Consider the following 22,196-nt stretch of genomic DNA (forward strand, 5'->3'; position numbering starts at 1 on the left):
TGAAACTGCCCTAAGTCGATGATCCTCGTAGTTTACAGAGACAGTGGGTGTAAAGCAGTTAGAAATCATTGATTGGAGCAGTTATGGAGGTTACCTGGACTTTATGACAGTTCACCGTGCAATACAGTGATAACACCTACAAAAGCAGCATACCAGATGTTGATGATATTATCAACTTACAAAAGACATTACACATCAAAGGGAGGAAGAATGGTAACAAAAATAAAGTGTTTATTCTGCTCTGGATATGCCAGTGATTTAGTTACATAAATTCCATTATCGTTAGTGTAATTTAGTCATTTAAGCACTCCACACATTGAGAAAAGAACAGGTTTGAATTTAGTATGTGCTGAGCACCCACAACTTTCACTGAAGTCCATGGGAGCCACAGATTCTCATCACCTTGGATAATCAGACCATATACCTCTCTAAGATTGTCAGATAGTCATTTAACACAAGTGGAACCATTAGGGCAGCGCCGTCTTCAAAACCAGGGAAACATTAACATTAAGGGACTCTGGAGTGGTACAACAGGATTGGTGAGATGTACTCCTCACAGGTTAAAGCAATGAACTTTTTAGCAGGTGTGTTAATACTAAGGCGAGGCAAGCTATTTGTGGCATACAAGTTATTTGATAACTTTTGCCCTTTTATCAATTTGCAAACTAACCACTAATTTTTACAAACAATGTGTTTGTTAACTCGAAACTCTTTGATGAATACCGTGTGAATGCATTTTACCCTGGGGATCGTTTGCAAACGATCCTCTTCAGCTACATCTTTGACTCTTTGCTCCTCACTGACTGTAATGTGTAACTGGTTACCCATGTCACTTGCATATATTCCAATTTAAGAGGAACAGAATGATTTTACTATCCATCTACAAAGGAGGTCACCTGGCTATGAGCCGCTCCTTCTCCGGCTTTGTTACCTAGAGATGGGTCATTTATATGAACCTCACTCTATTTTGGTAGTTCACATAAAGTGGTAACCAATCCAAACGGTGCCTGTTTTTGTCTTTGCAAAGTCAAATTCCAGCCTCTTTAGCCCAATACTAGTCTTAATGTTCCTCGTGGTTAATGAAAATGCCATTTAGCTAACTGCAAGAAAGAGTCCTGTGGCACCTTACAGACTAACAGACATATTGGAGCATAAGCTTTCATGGGTGAATACCTACAATTGTTTTGAGTGTCTAATCTACCTTTATTTGTAGCCTATGTTAGCATCAGCAATCTAGTCATAATAATAGAAGGAAATCATAGATTCACGGATTATAAGGCAGAAGGGATCAGTGTGATCATTTAGCCTGACCTCCTGTATAACTCAGGCCATAGGACAGCCCTGAATTAATTCCTGTTTGAACTAGAGCACCACTTGGTAAGTCATTCCATTGGTTAATTAACCTCACTGTTAGAATTTTGAACGTTATTTCTATTCTACATTTGTCTAGCTTCAACTTCCAGCTATTGGATCATGTTATAACTCTCTCTTCCGGATTGAAGCGCCCATTATAAATATTGGTTCCCTATATATGTAATGTCTAATTTCTTGGGTATGGATCTGGAGCGCTAAGTGATTTTATTGCTTAGAAGTACAGCATCCTGCTATGTTGCTGCAGTCAGCTACCGTGCTTCCAAAAATGGAGCAGGGTAGGGGTTTCCCTACCATACCATGTGACGTGTTAGAAATCACAGTATGAGGATGGTCAAAGATATTCCTATAAAAATAGGTTTATATACAGTTAATTTTCCATCAGTGCTGAACCTTGGACTCAGCAGTCCAGATAAGGAATGCATAATGCAAATTAGCAAACCAGAGTCATGGCTGTATAGCTCTTCTCTGCAGACATATTAGAATGCTAAAGAGTAAGCTATGCCAAGAATCAAATTATAATGTGCAAAGCTTGTTAACTTTTCTTAAGAATGCTGTTTGCTCTGTTGTTTTTAAATCGCACCATATTAACCTTCAAGCATGCATGACCTAAAGAGCTGTGCAGAACAATAACATATTTACAGCCTTAAGTGATGAAAATTCCAAAAATAAGTATCAAGCAGGGTCTGGAGGAAGAAATGAATGGGAACATGGCCTTCTAATCAGCTAATGCTTTTCAGCACAAACACATACACAAAACTTTCCAAAAGTTGTGCTGCCCAGATGTTATGTTTGAATTACAGCCAGTTGTTCTCTTACAAGGTTGTTGTTATCTTTCCCTTCTCTTTGGCTATTGCTTAGGTCTGGGAATCAAGAATGTCCTTAAGGCATTGCTGATAAAAAAGAAAAGGGAAGAGACTGGACTCCTTATAAACATATAGAAAACAGAATTATGTTGAGCTAACTTACCCTGGCATCTGTGACCTTGAATTCCCTTAGGATATACTGTGGCATGTTGTACTCTGCCATGGGATCCACCACAAAGTACTGATATCTGGCTGAACGCTCTGCTGGCCAGTACTGGTGGCATTTTTCCTATTAAAAAAAAAAAAGTCCAGTTCTGTGTTACAAATGACCATGTCTTCATCACTGAGGATTGTTATAATCTGTTTTAATTATAGCAAATTCAGTGCTCATGAAGAATACCATTACTAACAGAACTAAAACCTAAATTCTTCTATTTGTCCATAAAATAGATACAGCCCTGGCATGTGTCATTGCCAGTGTCTCCAAACTGCCCTGTCACCGGGCTGTCGCATCAGTCACAATGCTGAAAAATGGTTTTGTCCCACCAACTTTCAACACTGTGAAGAAGGGTTGCAGCTGCCACCTGGGGCTTTAGTATCAGTTTTGATGGCAGTCTCGCCGGTGTGGCTTGACACCTGCCCACTAAGAACTAGACTTAGATCCACTAGCCTTTTTTTTTTTAATTTAAGTACTCTGTTTCTTACATTTTCCAATAAATAAAAATTTCTGAAAAGGAATGAAAAAGTTATCTTCAGGCCTCCAGTTCACAGGTCCGCAATGAACTCAACGTATAGCTTCTGAACTGCTTCCTGCACACCAGTTGAATTGTTATTTCTCAAAAATGATCACATAGTGCCTCAAAATCTGCAACTCTTGGTGATTTCAGTTCATAAGGGCATTCAAATCTTAAAGCCATTTTTCCTTTCCTTCCCTTCATTTGCCTCAAGCGCTCCTTGGCCTCTGAGGATCTAGCCTTTTATAGCTATTATGAATTCCCTGCGCCACCTAGTCTTCCAAATATAAAGCCTGATTCTGATATCACTTACCATATACCAAGTTCATTATACTGGTACAATTCTACCATTTCTGTAAACTAGTTCAGTCCTTCTATTATACCAAGAGGAAGCTTAATGAGATTTAATACTGTTAACAAGCTGCTGAATCTGCAAAGGTCAGCATAATAAGTACACAGGAAAAGTTGGGATGTAAAGAAACCCAGAAATGGAACAGCTAAGACTTTTAGCCTCTCGTATGATGATTTAATTTTATTGTTCAACACAATCAGTGATCTTTATCGCTGATCTTTACTTTTGGGAGATTTATAGGAAGGTGTGAATTCTCCTAAAGAGGCTATTAAAACAATACTCACTCTGCCCATTTCTCGCAGTTTGGTAAGCATGACTACGATTGTGGAGTTATGCTCCCAGAGCATCCTCCAGAAATCTTCAGTTGTCTCTGCCAAAGGTCCCTGTGTAGCTATGTAAGCTTTTTGTTGCCTACGTCAAAAACAAGGGAAAAAACCCAAAGTGATGACACTCAAATGCTCTCTGTTTATATGTAAACATTATATTGAGACAATATAAATTTGAGGAAAAGTAAGGACAAGATATATATTTTTAATGGTAAGCACATTAAAAACCTATTAAGATTGCTTAATCAAGCAATGGCATTTTTTATTTTTAGAACTTTGTGAAGGAAATTGCTCTGTTAATATTATGATGTATGTCTTTATCATTATTATTTAAATTTTAATGCAACTCTAATAGCTCAATTTTGTGTGTCATAAAAAGCACTTAGGAAACACTTAGTTGTGCTTCTTCATTTTGTAGAAATGACTGTCGTACATTCTATTAGGTTTATGAATTATAGCACCACACAGCTTCTTTATTAACTCATTCAACAGCTTAATGCCTCCAGCAAAAGTGAGGAGGGTGCAGAGGCTCAAAAAACCCTTAAGAGTCATATGGGCTGCCACACGTGGTCTTAATACTGCCCTAACTAATGGCCATACTTTTCCTTCCACAGGTGGAGGGTGCCAAACTGCCAGAATCTGCAGTGGGGCAGTGGTGCATAGAAGGGGAAGCTATGATTCTGAGAATGCTTCCTTTGCCACTTGATCTCACAGGAACCCCTCCGGCTCCATGAAGATTTAAGGATGGAGACAAAAAGGAGCCACTCTCTGTAGCATGCTGACTCAGTGGGTAGTCAAACATATTGGAGTGGAAGTTAGTACTACTCCAAGCAGCATTAGCATTTACTGCATCCCCTTCATGGTTTGTGCAATGAAGCCATTGGATTAATCAGCCAATGACAGCTGGCTCCTGAAGAAACATGTTGTAATGGTGGTAGCTCAGGAGAGGGTTTGGAAACTGTGTGGTAATGGCTCCTTTGGTGCAAGGCCCTGGCCTTAATGGATTCACAACAAGATCCACACAGATCTCAGGATATCCGCTGATTTAGGTGGATAAATCCTCTGTCTTTTCTTTCCCTGCCTCTCTTAATGGAACACTCAGGAAAAAATTGAGGTCCCAATTTAACTATGTGTTTAAGCAGAAGATTAGCCTAGCATATAAGCAATCCCTTTGACTTATGAGTACTCCCATGCTTGAAGTTAGGCATGATTATTAAAACTGAGTTCTCTGCCAAAAACAGTTTTTCTTGCACAGTGAGGTGCATAGAGGTGAGAAAATAGTTCTGAGTCTATTATTCATTAATTAAAAATGAAAACCAACATGGAATGGTGTCACGTATACAAACAGTGCTGTTCTGAATTTTGTTGCAATTTACTGTCATTATATAAATGTATATGTAAACTTTGTAAAGTTTTAAACAGTTCACATCACAATACACCAACATTTAGTACCTGTATCCATCAATAAAACTGGCATTGATATAATCAGAGCCTTCTACTCCTCGGATCGGCTGCAAACATACCCTCGTTGATTCATATGGCATAATATTAACAAGGCGATTTTTGAATTTATTACATGGAAGGTTGGCACTGATGAATCTTGAAGTATGAGCTTTAGAGCTAGCTAGACGCTGTTGAACAGAGAAAAATAAATTGAGGAAAAAAAATGACAAAACCCAACAATTTCAGTGTCTGATTTCTGATTTGATTATCTCTGTTTTGGCTGATCAAAAATTCTGTTAATTTTAAATGGTTATTTTCCTACATTCTAATTGTACTAACTAGATATTTACAATCTGTTTTTTTAATACCATGATATATCTTTAACATTCTATTTATACTTATGAAAAATATTAGAAATATTAAATATCATGAACATGAATAACAACCTTTTCTAACAATAAAGGAATAGCTCTATGGAAGATACTTGTCTGGATATTAATCAGGGTTAAAAAATTCTGTGTAAAAATGTAAGCTTCTTTTTCAAAATACCGGCCCATAATTGTAAAATTCTAGCCTCAGGAAAGAGCCTGAAGTTCCTAGGATCAACTAGCGTAGGATTTAGCACAAAATATTTACCCCAATACATTTTTATCTCCCCATTGCATACAGTACCTTAAATTCCAGTTCCATTCCTGTGACATTCTCTCCTGTTTCTATCTGTGTCAGCTTCTGAATATATGCATACAGATTTCTGGCTGGCACTTCGGTATTTCCACATGTCACTGCTTCCAGCAGTGCATCATGGATAAAGATGTATTGGTCCTCTGTTTGAACCATGTAATTCCTCTGGGCTCTCATTAGAGTTACGTGGCCATAAATATCTACAGTCTTTTCATGCTTTATTCTCTCTAACATGGCATCTATTACAATGAAGCAGCCAGTCCTGCCGACTCCAGCACTAAAAGAGAACCAAATATGGGATACAAAAAAAGTGAAGGAAAAGGATGTTTAAATTTCACACAATTTGTATATTTTTATGGCATCCACTTCAGATAACTTCAAAGGTTAAGACACAGGAGTGACTCTGGGCTTTTCACTCCTGCATTAATATTAACTCCAGCTACTATAAAGGGGCCCTAGAGTTGAGAGAGATGAGCTCCCTCAGCTCTCATGGTAAGCTACTGAAAGCATTAACTACTCTGCAGAAGGCTTAGGCCTGGTCTACACTACACATTTAAACCAAATTTAGCAGTGTTAAACCAATTTAACCCTGCACCTATCCACACAACGAGGCCCGTTATATCGATATAAAGGGCTCTTTAAACCGGTTTCTGTACTCCTCCCTGACGAGAGGAGTAGCGCTGAAATCGGTATTGCCATGTCGGATTAGGGTTAGTGTGGCCGCAAATCGACGGTATTGGCCTCCGGGCGGTATCCCACAGTGCACCATTGTAACCACTCTAGAAAGCAATCTGAACTCGGATGCACTGGCCAGGTAGGCAGGAAAAGACCCGCGAACTTTTGAATTTCATTTCCTGTTTTCCCAGCGTGGAGCTCTGATCAGCATGGGTGGCGATGCAGTCCCAAATCCAAAAAGAGCTCCAACATGGACCGTATGGGAGATACTGGATCTGATCGCTGTATGGGGAGACAAATCTGTTCTATCAGAGCTCCGTAACAGAAGACGAAATGACAAAGCATTTGAAAAAATCTCCAGGCTATGATACAGAGTCCACAGCACAGTGCTGTGTGACAAGCGTAATGGAAAGCCAAAGAATCAAATGGACGCTCATGGAGGGAGGGAGGGGGTACTGAGGACTCCAGCTATGCCAGAGTCTCCAAAAAGCATTTGCATTCTTGGCTGAGCTCCCAATGGCTGAAGGGTCAAAAACATTTTCCCGGCTGTTTCAGGGTATATGTTGTCAATATACACCCTTCCCTCTCCCGAAAAAAAAGTGGAAAAAAAAAGTTTCTCGCCTTTTTTCAATGTCACCCTATGTGTACTGCATGCTGCTGGTAGACGGGGTGCTGCAGCGCTGAACACCAGCATCCCCTTCCCAATGACAGACAGTACAATATGACTGATATTCGTCTTCATCCTCAGCCCGTGAATGCTCCTGGATGGCCTCAGTGAGGTCAGCCAGGGGCGCCTGGGTAAAAATGGTAGTGACTCCAGGTCATCCCCAGCAGATGGTACAGAATGGCTGGTAACCGTCTTCATCACAGCACCTGGAGGCTGAGCTCTATCAGTCCCCCCCTTTCATGTCTAAAGAAAAGATTCTGTACTGCCTGGACTATCATAACAGCGGGAGCCTGGGCTCCTCTCCAACGTCACCCTTTAACATCCTGCCTGGACTATAATAGCAGCTGGAGGCTTCCTCCCCCTCATTTTATCTCACTAAAAAGTCAATGTTTCTTATTCCTTCAATCTTTATTACTTCATCACACAAATGGGGGGACACTGCCATGGTAGCCCAGGAGGATTGGAGGAGGAGGGAAGCAACGGGTGGGTTTGTTCCAGGGGCACCCCCTAGAATGGCATGCAGCTCATCATTTCTGTGGGATCTCTGGGGTCTGACACGGAGCGGCTGTGCTCTCTGGTTCTCTAGTTCCCCCTTATTCTAGGCAGGACTGACTCTATTTTTAGACAAAACATAAAGAAGGGAATGACTCGGGGAGTCATTTCCATTTTTGTCCACGCGCCCACGGCCGACCTCAGCGAGGCTAGCCAGAAGCATCCATGACAGCAGCAGATGGTACAGAACGACTGATAACCGTCATCTCATCGCCAATTTACAACAGCATGGCAGACGGTGCAACAGGGATGGTAACCGTCTCTGCTAGCTTGCAAAGGCAAATGAATGTTGCTGTGTAGCACTGCAGTACTGCGTCTGTCAGCAGCATCCAGTACACATAAGGTGACAGTGACAAAAGGCAAAACGGGCTCCATGGTTGCTATGCTATAGCGTCTGCCAGGGCAATCCAGTGAAAAAGAGCACAAAATGATTGTCTGCCATTGCTTTCATGGAGGAAGGATTGAGTGACGACATTTACCCAGAATCACCTGCGACATTCTTTTTGCATTGGGATCTCAACCCAGAATTCCAATGGGCAAGGGAGACTGTGGGAACTATGGGATAGCTACGGGATAGCTACCCACAGTGAAATGCTCCAGAAATCAATGCTAGCCTTGGTACATGGACACACACCACTGAATTAACGTGCTTAGTGTGGCCGCGTGCACTAGACTTTATATAATCTGTTTTACAAAACCGGTTTATGTAAAATTGGAATAATCCCATAGCGTAGACATACCCTTAGGCTCTAAGATGGCAGGAATAAAATAAATACAGAGAAATACCTTCTAGAAGCATTGTTCTTCCCCAAAAAGGACAATGATAATAGGTTATATGTTTTTAAGGGCATTCTCCAATTATGTAAAGAATTCAGGCTTTATTTTATAATGCTACATTAAGAAGAGAGTCGTTTGTTAGTAAAACTGAATGTCATATATAGTGCGCCCAACTCTTAGGTCTGTCCAAGCTGCTCTTGTAGGTAAACTTTATGCCACTCAGCCTCTGAACCTGGGGTTGGATCTTTATGCAGTTTGCATTAGCCTCAACCCCTTCACCCCGCCAGGCCACTAACATGACCATTTCACCAGGTGCTGTGAGTTGGGGGGCAGGACAGGCTATATGCCAGTTGTGCACCACTATGCTTGGGAAATCATTAGCAGATCATATATAAATCTCCTTTGCATCTCCAGAGGAGTACAAAACAGACCTGATGGGGGCCAGGATCTGGCCCTATATATATATAGTGATAGATAGATATAGTTATAAATAATTATTAATTTAAAGGGACTAGATGATACAACTAAAATCATGCTTAAATAAATGTAGTTGGAATCAAGTCTGAGTTTGCAATATTCACCATACAGGATCTGCAATCTCCTGCTCTGTGGAGCTCATTTTACAAGAACATCTACATAGCACTTCATGAGAGGTTCTAAGTGACCACAACTTCCATTTCTTCAATGGGAACTGGGATGTTTCTGCACCACACAGGCTCCAGTTTCATTTCAAAGCCATGGAAGTCACCACTGCCTACTTCCGTGCATAGCAAGTGATTAACTGTGAATATCACTGAGGTAGAAAGTCTTTTTTTTGTTTGTTTTAGGATGGGGTGGTAGATTGTGAGAAGTCTAGGGTACAGTGAGAGTTTTGGTAAAGGCAGCTGAGATCTTTCAGATGAAATATTAAGTCCAGTTGAAGAGAACTAAATTCAGCTCAGCAGTGAATCCATTTAATAATAGTATGGTTTATGAACCCTGCCATCAAAAATGTACCAAATTTTAGGACTTTTATTTTTTTAAATCACCATGTCTTTAGCCAAAGTGTTCAGTGTTATATTTTATATATTGGTTATCTTATTATGACTCTAGTGGCAACTGGAGGAGGGAAGAGAATGTAAAGCTCAAATCTTGATATTACTCAGAGGATTTCTTCTAATACTTTACTAGTGGCCATACATAGTCCATTGCATGGCAGTAGATATAAGCAGATCCAAGGGACCCACTGAGAAAGTATAAAAGAATAAAGGAAGAGCATATGGTCAGAAAGCATTGTTCTCAGAACTGCAGACAATTTTGTTTAATAAATAAGGTTAACGTTCCTTGAGGCTCAACTACTGAAGCCTAGAGGAATATTATTCACCAGGAAGTTTTTTCGTGAAAGTAGTAGATGAAATAGGTCAATTTTTCAAAAGGATGGTTGCCTTTTGTAGGCACAATTTATATCCACAATATATGGACCATCGGTTCAACTATGTGAGCAAATTTGGGCATTATGACTTTATCTATATGACTATAGGGGAAAATTACATAGAAGTGTACATTGTGCCTGTAAATTCATTTTTGTGCGCTCAGATCATGCCTGTGAAAAGGAATGCTAGGCCTCAGCCCTCTGAAGATTTATCCTAATAATCCTATATGCTTGCTTCTAAGCTGCAGGCACAAGATTCAGAAGAGAGCATAGCAAACAAGAGTCTATAACCTTCCAGAGACCCAAAAAAAAGGAACGCTGCTGCAGTAGGTCTTAGAGTTCTAGCCAAATGCTTCCGGCTCCTGGGGCTCATGATGGAGCCTAGGGTTGCCAACTCTCCAGGATTGTCCTGGAGTCTCCAGTAATTAAAGATTATGTTATTTGATCACATCTCCAGGAATTCATCCAACCAAAGCTGGCAATCCCAAATGGGGCTAAAAATAGCAGTGTAGATGTTCCTGCTCTGGCTGGAGACCAGGCTCTGCAACTCACCCCCCTCACTGGGTTTCAGTTGGGAATGTCTACACTGCTGTTTTTATCCCTGTGAGTCTGAATCAGTTGTTTCCTTGTTGTTGTTGGTTTTTGTTTGTTTGTTTGTTTTTGTATTGTAGACATACCCTCAGAGATTAGATAATTTAAGGTGATCTTAAACTGAGACATGCTAATAAAAAAAATACAATCCCAAACTCCCCAGGACAATTACCTAAGAAATACAGTCTTTTACTGAAGCCTTAACTACCATATGTCCATCCTGCACCCAATAACTAATGGCAAAACAGAAAGTTGCAAAAATTCTTTATCCTTATAAAGAGTTATCAACAAACTGGTTCTTCTTGTAACCCAGATAAAAAAAAAAGTACAGAACATAAAGTTGTTTTATTTACCCATGAGAAAATTCTTGTCAGATTCCATTTGTCTTTGATATCATTAAACAAACATTTCTGTACACCAGTTACCTGTTTCTAAAGGTAGACCTTCCAAACAACTACAACAGAAATCTTGTGCTAACTCACCAAACCCTCAATCTCTATTTTGTCTTATGCTACTTTGGGGATCACCTTAACGTTAACTGAGATTTGGGGCTCATACTGATCAGATGAAGTTTCCAGGAAGATGGAAAAGGTCTTAACTTCATTAGCTAACAGGGAATTCATTCACCTTGGTTCAGTTAGAGTTATGCACTCCAGCAAGCTTGAGCTGTTTTAATCTTGGCAAGGCTCTTTTCTGCAGACTTGCAAGAAAATCACTGCAAATGGCACCCACTGGCCTGGCAGATTGGTTTACATGAAGATTTAAACCATAATTTTCTAATTCAGGAGCCACTCTTGCTTGCAGCAATCAGCAGAGACTGTGATTGTGGATTACAAAACACTTAACATTTGCATCACAGGTGCTATGATTGTGGCTTCTTGCATCTGTTTTGATTGTGCAAATAACCAGTAAAAAAGCTGAAGAGTGTGTGATTTTCTAAGATATGTAGAGTAATCCATATTTCTCTAAATGCAAAATGAATTTTACTAATAACTAGTAACACAAATACTCAGTCGCTGGTACCTATGGCATACTTTCTTGTGCTGCAATTATGTCAAATTTTAGAAGCTAAGCAAATTAGGCTAAATGAGAATTTGGATGGTAACATAATGGAAGTGTCACTACTAATTCAAGGTCCAGCTATTTCCCCTCTTGCTCAGAACTGAGCTAATGCTCCAGCACAGTGTTTGTGAGAACTGTGCTGCTGGATGATGGATGACTTTTCATACGAGACACACAAGGTCACTCTGACACTTACTGACCTTAAACAACCCACTGGCCATTATTGGGTCAAACAACCACCCAGGTAAAACTCTGCCTTTTAATTAGAGTAAGCATTTTTCACTTCCTCTGCTCTCCTGTTGTGTTAACATTTATCAAGGGCAGCTCTGGATAGAGTGTACTGTTGCAGTAAGATAGCCTATGGGTCACAATTATAGTAAGATCCATGTCAGAAAGGAATAGTCACCAAAACACTACACTGTAGAATGTAATTCCTGGACTAGTGGCAGAAAGCCACAAACTTTTCCAAAGCTGTGATTCATTCAAGCATGTGGAGGCATCAAAATTTGTAAATATGCTAATATTCCCAACTATAGGAACTGAGGTACCAACATACCAGTTAATGTTGCGGCACGACACATCCAGATCCATCCACACTAAGTTGCTGAAATGTTCATCCTCAGCAAGGTTTATCCAGCAACCATTTATTTATCTCAGGGTGTTCTGAGTATTCAAAGGCGCAAATGGGCTGAACTACAATGAGGCTCCAATATATCAATCTGCTTTGAGGCCCTGATGTGTCTACCAGCCTCAAGGTAACGAGGCATTTATCTTCTTCAAGGTGCCAATGCTTCCATCTGCATCAAGGTGTCCCGAATCCACTCCCTCTCCCATACCTAGGTTCTGAACTCTGTTAGAGTGCTATGTCACTACACAGCACTCAGAGACTTTGTTCCTCCCCTTTCCTGGTGCAGAACAGACACCTTAACACCTCAGTGTCTCACAGTGCTATGCCACACTGCAGACACAATGTGTTTTCAGACACCCCAGGCTGATCCTCACAGACATAACTCCAAGGAATATCAACTTCCTAAACAATGGCAGAAGTCCTATCCAGTCCTCCATTCTGTGGCTTTACACCCTCAGCATTAAAGCTATGCTGATTAGTTCCTGTGGAAATCACTAAATCATAGGGTTGTGTTCAACAATGATATCTGGTCATGATATCAAGACCCTCCTGATTCAAAGAGGTTGGCCACAGAAAAATGCAGGTAGTGTAGAAAGTGCTGTGTGATGAGTGACCATTTAAAAATCTTGAAACTTCACCATTGAGAATGAAATCCCAGGTGGGTTAAGAGAGGAACCCAAACCAAAATACTAGATTTTACACATCTCTTATTTCTGGAATGTTCACAATCTGAGCCCAGGTCCAGATCTGAATCTTGCCAAGCCCCCTTTTATTTACAACAGGCCAAATCTAAACTTCTTTTTGAATGGGCCTGACTTTTGACATGTTAGAAATCTGAATCTGATTTTAAAGTAAGAGAAACTCTCTAGTTGAGATGCTGCATATGAGCTCTTGGAAACAGAAAGGGAGAAAACAATTAAAAATAACATTGTATAAACAGAGTTATCACATAACACTATGTACAAGTCTGTCTATTTCTTCCTAAAAAGAGGTGTAGGTTATATTACAACCTGCTCAAACAAATACAGTAATCAAGGAAAACCAAACCCAAAAAATTAAGCGGAGAGGCTTATTATTAAGAAAAAACATTTTCATGTATTATCTAAATAGTTTCTAGAAGGCATAGCTATCTACTTAAGCTGCACTCTACCTTGTAAAAGAAAAGGAATTGATGTTTGAGACAATATTCCATTTCACCTTCGGGTAACATGATCTGTGACTTTTCCAAGGATTTTAAACTTTCCTGATACCATATTTGAGGCTGAAACTCAGGACATGGGAATGTGGGACAATTTTAATTTACCTTTCTTTCAATAATGATCATATAAATGCTACTATTTGAATCTGTCTTTTTCAAAAAGAAGTATATTTGTATATCTATTAACTTTATTCTATAACCTAAGCAGAAACACCCTTTACTTCAGTTACAATCCTCTGAAAACAAACATCTACTGTATCTTTGTTAATGACTTCGAAGACAAAAAGGGGTTTTATAACTAGATGTGACACACCCTGCTGACATTTAAATTTGACCACAATTACCCAGAAATTACATTAATCACTGTTATTTGATCATGAAGAATTTGAACTGTTGGAATCCTTGTGCGTCTGTGTTTTGTGGGAGCTACATTTTTGGCTGAAATACCAAATTTCCTTACCAACTTTAATTTCTTTTATTTAGTTGTTTTCATTTTATTTTGCCCAGCAGTATCAAAATGTGTTACGTGACTCAAGTTGAAGGATTAGAATTCCGGAGGAGAATGCATTTCTCTTTGATCCTGAAGAACTATGCTCCACATCATGGTGTTAATAACAGAACGCTGTTTGTGCTTTTTGTTTTGCATCATTTCAACAGCCTTCAAACCACAAACACGATAAGAACAGCACAACTGATAAACCATCTCTATTTGATCTGCTTTTCATTGTCCTGGTTGCTAGGCACCCAGGCTGATTCTCTCATGTCTTAGAATAAAGTATGAAAACATCAGCTGCAGGCTGAAGCCCCCACAGTTCAATCCATTTATTATATTTTGAAATCTCTAAGCAAGAACGAAAGGGGAGAGGATTCATTTTTTCCAGACAGGACAAATACATAATCATGGTCCCAATGCTACAAAGTATTAAGAAATCTCAGCTCTCACTGAGACCTAATCAAACAAGGGAAAAGCACTCAGAATCTCACAGGACTGGGCGTTGTTTGCACCCATACTCCAAAAGCAAAATCATCTTTTCTAGTTATTTTCCACTAAGGGGATGATTCAGCTAATGAGCATTAGGTGACTTATAAACTCTAAACATTTGTTGTCACATCCTTAAGCTCTTTTGTAGCATGTGAAATTACTGCCAAACTTAAAAGTTGAAACAAATACATCTTATTTTAGTTAGTGATAGCCACTGCAATGTTTACATGCTGAAAGACGATGCAATCCATTAAACAAGCATACCTACCAGAAAATTGTTATTGCTTCAATTTTATCATTCATCCAATTACAACATTTGTTTTCAATTTCTAAAAACATGACTGAGTCAGTCCCACGAGTTGAAATATGCTTAATGTCCCGTGATGAGATGCAGTTACAGTGCACGAAAAAGGAAAATTAAGAGGCATAAGGGGGCTATTCTACACTGTAACAGGTTGGCTTTTATGATTAATTTGTTGTTGTTTTAATGCTGACCCTTTATTGATACTTCAGTGATCTGGCAAAGGAAGACAATGTAATTACAAAATTTCACAGATCATTTAATTGGAAACAAAGAGAGTGAAATATAGACCAAAAATCATTTAGGACATTCTTGACATATATCAGGGGATAATTTGATTGAATATTACAGTTTCAGATAGAATGAGACTGGTGTTTATGACCTGAAAGTACATCAAATTGATTGTGATAACGGGGACTGCTCTTTTTCCTCCTTGTGATTATGGCACAATACCAGCCTCATGTGGTACGTGACATGGAATTTTTAAGTTTAATTGATCACTGGACTACCCTTTTTTCCCACCTTTATTTTATACTGAAAACAAACATGATCTTTGCCAGTGGAGGCTTCTGAGGTTTCTTAAATCAGATACAAAAAACAAAACAAAACAATACCAAAAAAACCATATAAAGGAGAGCACAGAGCAGGCAAAGAGCCTTTTGCATTCAAAATATAGTAGGCAAAGCCTAGCCTACTGATCCCAAGGACTTTTCACAAGCCTCTGGATGGCGTACAGGAGACTTTTAAATCCAAAGCTAACCTTGGACCTCCATCCCTTATGTGAGCTTTCTGAAGATTTTTCTTTCAGTCTTTACAAGGCTTCTGTATGCTCTTGAAATTCATTAGGCTCTTTAAACATATTTACCACTGCATATTAGCACAGATCTTTGTGGTGAAGGTCTTGCAGAAGTGTAAAAACATTCAGGAGGTGACCTGTATTTCTAGAGAGTTTGGTATATTTGGTAGCTTCCCTGTTCAACTCTGTACATTTAACATAAGAACCTCCATATTGGGTCAGACCAAGGTCCATCTAGCCCAGTATCCTGTCTTCTGGCAGCGGCCAATGCCAGGTGCTTCACAGGGAATGAACGGAACAGGTAATCATCAAGTGATCCATCCCCTGGTGCCCATCTCAAAAAGAAGTTGCCTGATTGAATTTTATTTTTTAAAAAGCATAAATCATAAAGAAAAATATTTTTAGCTTTTTCTCTAATAATTTTGAAGTTGCTTGAAAAGGCCCGATCTAGGACATAACTGTTTAAATATTAATTTATTAAATTAAAAGTGATGCGATTCCACCACTAAGTAAATGCATAGAGTAAGTGGTATGCAATGGAACTTCAAGAACTTTTGGTTCATAATATAATTAGTGCAACAGAATGTATTTTTACTTTTGGTGCTTCTGTTAAAAAAAAATCACACTTAGGATAACATCACTGAATCAAACTCCTTTGATACGGTAGGAATGGTAGTTTCAACTCTGCAGAGCTGCTAAGTGCTGCAGAACCACAGATTCATTCCTATAAAGCTCCTAAGGAATGTTGAACAGCAGAGTTACATAGTATAAGGGGGACAATAACTCCCCCAAAACCTAGCCAATAGGTGATTACCATTAGAGACTATCTACAGGCTATTAATGGAGGAAGATGTATTATTCAAATACTCTTCTAATATGGAAGCAAAAACAATGAATAAGCATTTCATTCAAATAATGGATTGAAGGAGAATATCATTTGAAATAATAAGTATCAGAGCCACAGATTATTCTAAATGAGCAAACTTTAAAAATGTGGCATCTGTTTACCTTCAGTTATGTTTAATGTAACAATCAGATCTGAAAGGTTTCTATATGATTTCTTGGAGGAAGTTTGTATGATTGCTTTTAGTCTTTATTCATGCATGAACATAGATATAGAAAGATTTCTCATTCTTGTGTGATTTCCAGATTTGGATTAATATTGTATGATTAGTTATTCACACTTCCTTCCTCAAAATATCAGCCTTGGAGGAAGAACAAGCTCTTGCCAAGTGTGCTAGCACAATGGAATAGAGTGAAAATATTGTAGAGTATCAAAAAATAAAAGTCCACGAATTCCAGTTTCAGGCCTCTTGTTTTTTCTTACCTCTGTTTTCTTCACAAAATTAATTGTTGCTTTTAAATAAATCATTCCTCCATGTGTTTTTAATTAAATCTCAGTTTTTATGGAAGATTTTATATAAGCACTTTGTAAAGTGAATCAAAAGCATTACATGATTCCTGCAATTATTCAGAAAAAGAAAGATCGGAATGTAGGACAAGTGAAGCTTCTCTAGCAGTCCGAGCAGAAATGGTGTTTTACTTGTACAATGAGGATTTGTGTGTGAACTTATATCTTCAAACTGGTACAGTCCACAAATGCCCTCCTTTCATCTTCCTGTATGTTTAAATACATATTATATATTCTAATGCGTTGTATTCTGTATGTAGTATCAAATACAATGAACTGTATTTTAAAAAAATACTCTTTTCCCCATAAGGTCTGGTGAGTTTTGGCATACATTTTTACATTATATATCTATATGATACATTCCTAAAGCATTATTGTGATTATGCATTCCAATGAAGAGTGAAGTAAAGATCTGAATTCACTAACTTTGATCTTTGAAAGGGAATCTGATCTGTAAAATAAATTTGAAGATGCACCTGAATATGACTAGTGTCTTCCAACAGTATACAAATCTACTCATGAGCAGTTGTAAAATTTGGATGATGACCTTCTATGGGTAAGTTATGAGGGAAATATAATGGTGATCAAATTCTCAATAAATAAAACTGAAGATTAGGATAGTGGGGAAAAGTGAGTGAGTACAACATATGCTTCTGCAGTCTGGCAGCAATTGCTCTATTTTCCTTGTGCTCTTCAGAGACAGCAGAATATTTGCAAGGATGTCTCCAGTCTCTTTTTCAAACTTCTGTCCATCACTGGATTTCATTGTGGGCTTTTCTGACAGGAACATGCACATACACAGCACTGCATCTTCTCCATATCTAATGTAAGGATGGCCATCACCCAGCTATTCCTGTCTCTGCGGGAAATTAGCACATGGGTGAAAAGAGGGATGTGTTTTAAAGATCCAGTCAAAGTGATGACCTTGTGTTCCTTGTGCTTGGGCAAGTCAATACGAAAATTCATTGCTCGGGGGTTCCCCATGCCACATCAGCATTTTGTTTAGCACTGGATATCATTCAAAAGTCCTGGTCTTTTCCTACTTGGACTCAGCCTGCTTTAAGGTATGCTTCACTTTGAGCTGGGTGTGTGAGAGATGCTGTATGGAATATGAGTGACCATTTAGAATATTATTGATACCAATATTAAAAAATTGCAATGAATCTTACAAGATATAGCATGTAAGAAAAGTTATAATTGGCTAAATATGATAATCACATTTATTATAAGTATGTTTCATCTTTGTATTGCCAGTTATAAATGTGTGTGGTATATTTGTATATCAAATGTGTGCTGTGTTTCTGGGTGACACCCCCTGACAGAGGGGCATCAGCAGTATCTAGCCTGCTTAATGGCTCATGAAGGGCAATCAGCTGTACAATGAGCCCATTGAAAAAAGGCAAGAGTTATGCCTATGAGTCAGTAGGATATGTAGGGACATGTCTGACATTTGAAGAAGTGAGTTTTTTTTACCCGCAAAAGCTTATTTTGGAATAAATCTGTTAGTCTTTAAGGTGCCATTGGACTCCTTGTTGTTTTTGTGGATACAGACTATAACACGGCTACCCCCTGATACTTGTCTGTCAGGACAGGGGACTCCAAGGGCTTTTCCATGCCCAGGTGCTCTGATCTTGTGTTTGGGACAAATGATGTACAAACCACATGACAAGGATATAAAAAGGCAGCTGCATCTTCTCCATTGTATCTTCAGTCCCGCTTCTCACCTCTGGAATAACTTCTCTACAAACTGAAGCTCTGAACAAAGGACTGAATGACCCATCCAAGCTTTGGATGCATTCCAAAGGAACTTTCAAGCCAGCAGACTCACCAATGCTGCTAAGAATCTGATATATGAACTCTGAAGTCACATGTATCTGATTGCTTTGAACATTTAACAACTATCTTCTCTTTCTTTTCTTTTATAATACAACCTTTAGTTTTAGATGCTAAAGGACTGGCTGGCAGTGTGGTATTTTGGGTAAGAGCCAAACTACTACTGGTCTGGTAATGTGCCTGGTCCTTTGGGGATCAGAAGAACATTTTATATAGTGAGCAGAGTTATAAATAACTTCTCCCTTTACTGAACCTATGTGCTGATCGGGAGCCAGAGAACTAGAAGGCAGTAAAGCGGGCTTTGTGATTGCTTTTTTCAGCTTCTTGATAACCAGGGGGATCAGGAGCACAGTTTGTGACTGGTTGGTGGATCTAACTTCAGTGTTAACCTCCAGTTTGGGGAGGATCTGCTCTCCTTTTTGCAGTCTGCCCTGACCTTGGCATTTTTAGTGAGGGCTACTCTAGGCACCTCGGGTCACAAGGTGATTTCCAGCTCAAGGAGACATACTTGTGCTAGCTCTGCTCAAGCTAGCATGCTAAAAATAGCATAGTTGCACCAGTGTGAGCTACTAGACACCTTGAGTATGTACCCATTCATACTGGCACACAGTTGGAGTGGCTAAACTGTGGCGGTCACACTCTATTTTTAGCATACTAGCTTGAGCAGAGCTAGCACAAGTATGTCTCCTTGAACTGGAAATCACACCTCTAGCTCAAAATGTAGATGCATACCATATCACTCTACAAACCTGAATAATATCTACAATTAGCAGGAAGCTTGGAGTTGACAGTGTTCATGAACAGATTCAGAGGGGCAGGAATTTTGGATCTCAATTTCACAAGATATTTCTTTACCTTTTGTTAATAACATAGGTTGAATGACTGACACAAAAAATCTAGGAGAATTTCAAAGGAAGAAAGAAATACCATCTTGCAACCTGAGATTTGGTTGAAAATTTGTGACTGCTTTGATACATTGATGATACTAACAGACAGAGAAAACAACATAAGACAGTGATTGTATGCAAAGCACAAAACTTCCCTGATGAACTTTTATAATTTGATAGTAGCATGCCATATTGGCGTGTTTTCTTAGCCAGAATGCTAAAAAAGTGAAATGGATAAATATCTTTTTTAGATGCCCATGTGGATAATCTGCCAATGACAGAATTTGTCCCATAGGACCTAGTTCTCTCCATTACACCACCTTTTTTTTGTTTTATTTCATTGGAGTTATACTGATATACAACTGGTGTGACACAGTGGAGAATCAGGCCCACCATGCTTAATAACCCTAAACATTTCTCATTTCTTAACTGTGGTGGATCATTGAGTGGTTTCACTTTAATTTCTCTCTCTCTATAGGATCTGAAACTTTATGAGTTATTATATGGGACAAATTACCTGCAGAAAAGCCTGGAATATTTTTTGTAGCAATATTTTATCAGTTTCAGAACAACCATAAAATGAACTAGAATACCATTATAATAAAAATCAGGAGTCAAAACTAAACAAACACCACACAATGCATGATTCAATTGGATGGAACAACAGGACAAAAATCTGATTCCAAATAACAGGATCCTGAAGTATTTATAAAAAAATTTTAAAAATGAAAGGAAAATATTCGAGCAATGGAACACTGATTGGAAAGCCTCCATACAAAGATAACAGAACTATTTTTAAAGCTGCATTTTATTTCTAGAGGCACAGGAAATCAATTTGAAAAAGAGGACTTTCATGCTGATTACTTTAGATCAAAATACAGCCTGTGCAAGTACAGCCAAAAATGTTGTGTAGCCCAAGCTGATGCAATGTGTTCCAGTGTACTATGTGTCCATGGATATTTGGGAATATACTGTAGGTACAGCTGGGAAATCTCAGTGGTACTCTTATCCAGATCTCAGCTATTAGGTTATAAAAATATTTTCACATTTCCTGCAGATGGCTAGATTCTTTTCTTCACTAGTAATTTTAGTTCAGAATTCATTATGGGCAGCTGTTGGCTCTGATAGAACCTAATTTTCTCTTTTACCAGACTCAGCTGCAATCAGTCAGATTTCCTTTCCCTTACAGAGTATATTATATATAAACATGAGTGGGTGGAAAAGTAACCAATTAACTAAATACATATGGATAAAATGACTCATTGAGATTGCTGATCAAATAATATACCAAACTACAGCATAAGTCAAAGGAAATTACAGGATTTGCAGAACATGATAATAAATATATGGCAATAATTATCAGCACTAAAATGCATTGAGGAATTGAGATAATATGTGGAAAACATATTGTTTTCATTTAAACAAACTTATATAAATTATTACGTTTTAATATGGTTCAGGTCATTTAAGTAAGTAACTGAAAGATCTTTAATCTCCTAGAGGACCTATTCAGTAGAAATTATTTGTAGACAGAAGCCAAGGCATTCTTCCATACCCCTCTAGGTCAAATCAGCAGAAAACTTGGCCAAACCTTGGAACCATTTTTGCGGTCGTCCCCTCTTGAGGAAAGCTGCTCAAGGAGAAGATATATGCTTTTTATTAAGGCTATTCAAAAAGGTATGACAGAAAAAATTCCAGAGAAGGTAACAAACATTATTAGCAATATGGGAAAAAAACAAAACAAAACTCCCACGAGAGAAGAGTTTAAGAAGATTGGAACTATTTCATTTAAACAAACGAGGAAAATGGTAGAAATGTGTGAAATAATAATGTAAGACTTCAAAGAAGGTCAATTGGGTGCTCCCTATTTACCTTTTCTTAAAAATACATGAACAGAAACTCAAATTAAAAGGAAAGTAATTTAAAAAGAAAAGGAAATAAATACCTAGTGTGACAAAGTTCCTCCTCTACCTTGGTGGGTCCTGCGCTTACTGGCGGATTTGCTCACATCACAGATTCACCTTGTGGGTTGGGAAACAGCCCAGAGATCTTCCCCTCTGGTAGAAGCCACATTCCAGGTCAATTCCTCCTGTGTTTGATCAGGAGTTAGGAGGTTTGGGGGGAACCCGGGCCCACCCTCTACTCTGGGTTCCAGCCCAGGTCCTTGTGGACTGCAGCTGTCTAGAGTGCCTCCTGGTACAGTTGCGTGACAGCTACAACTCCCTGGGCTACTTCCCCACGGCCTCCTCCCAACACTTTCTTTGTCCTCACCACCGGACCTTCCTCCTGATGTCTGATAATGCTTGTAATTTTCAGTCCTCCAGCAGTAAGCCTTCTCACTCTCAGCTTCTCGCACTCCTCTTGCTCCCAGTTCCTCGCGCACACTTCCTCTCCTCTGGCTCCCTGGCTCTCTTTGGTCTGACTGGAGAGAGCCCTTTCTTAGCATCAGAGGGGCTTTAATTAGAGTCAGATGCTTAACAGCCTCACTTGACTCTTAGCAGGTTAATTGGAGTCAGGTGTTCTCATTAGCCTGGAGCAGCCCCTGCTCTGGTCACTCAGGGAACAGAAAACTGCTTATCCAGTGGTCAGTATATCTTCTTTCTACTACTCTGCTGTTCCCAGCTGGCCTGGGTCTATCACACTAGTTATATAACATGTGAAACTACCTCCCTGAAGATATTAAAGCAAATATGACAAAGAGCTGAAGAGTAA

At 39.0% G+C, this 22,196-nt stretch overlaps 1 protein-coding gene across 42 annotated transcripts in view; it reads right to left on the reverse strand.

Annotated features, from left to right (window-relative positions):
• PTPRD (protein tyrosine phosphatase receptor type D) overlaps positions 1 to 22,196 on the reverse strand; it is a 1,707,428-nt gene that overhangs the window by 14,579 nt on the left and 1,670,653 nt on the right. For all 42 annotated transcript variants that reach the window (XM_030566328.1, XM_030566329.1, XM_030566317.1 and 39 more), the window contains 4 exons: positions 5,705 to 5,990; positions 5,042 to 5,220; positions 3,548 to 3,674; positions 2,341 to 2,466 (listed from right to left, as the gene is read on the reverse strand). In XM_030566328.1, coding sequence (XP_030422188.1) covers positions 2,341 to 2,466; positions 3,548 to 3,674; positions 5,042 to 5,220; positions 5,705 to 5,990 — 718 coding nt within the window. The remainder of the gene's footprint in view (positions 1 to 2,340; positions 2,467 to 3,547; positions 3,675 to 5,041; positions 5,221 to 5,704; positions 5,991 to 22,196) is intronic.

The sequence above is a fragment of the Gopherus evgoodei genome, chromosome 6, assembly GCF_007399415.2.
Source record: "Gopherus evgoodei ecotype Sinaloan lineage chromosome 6, rGopEvg1_v1.p, whole genome shotgun sequence".
In the NCBI taxonomy this organism is placed as follows: Eukaryota; Metazoa; Chordata; order Testudines; family Testudinidae; genus Gopherus; species Gopherus evgoodei.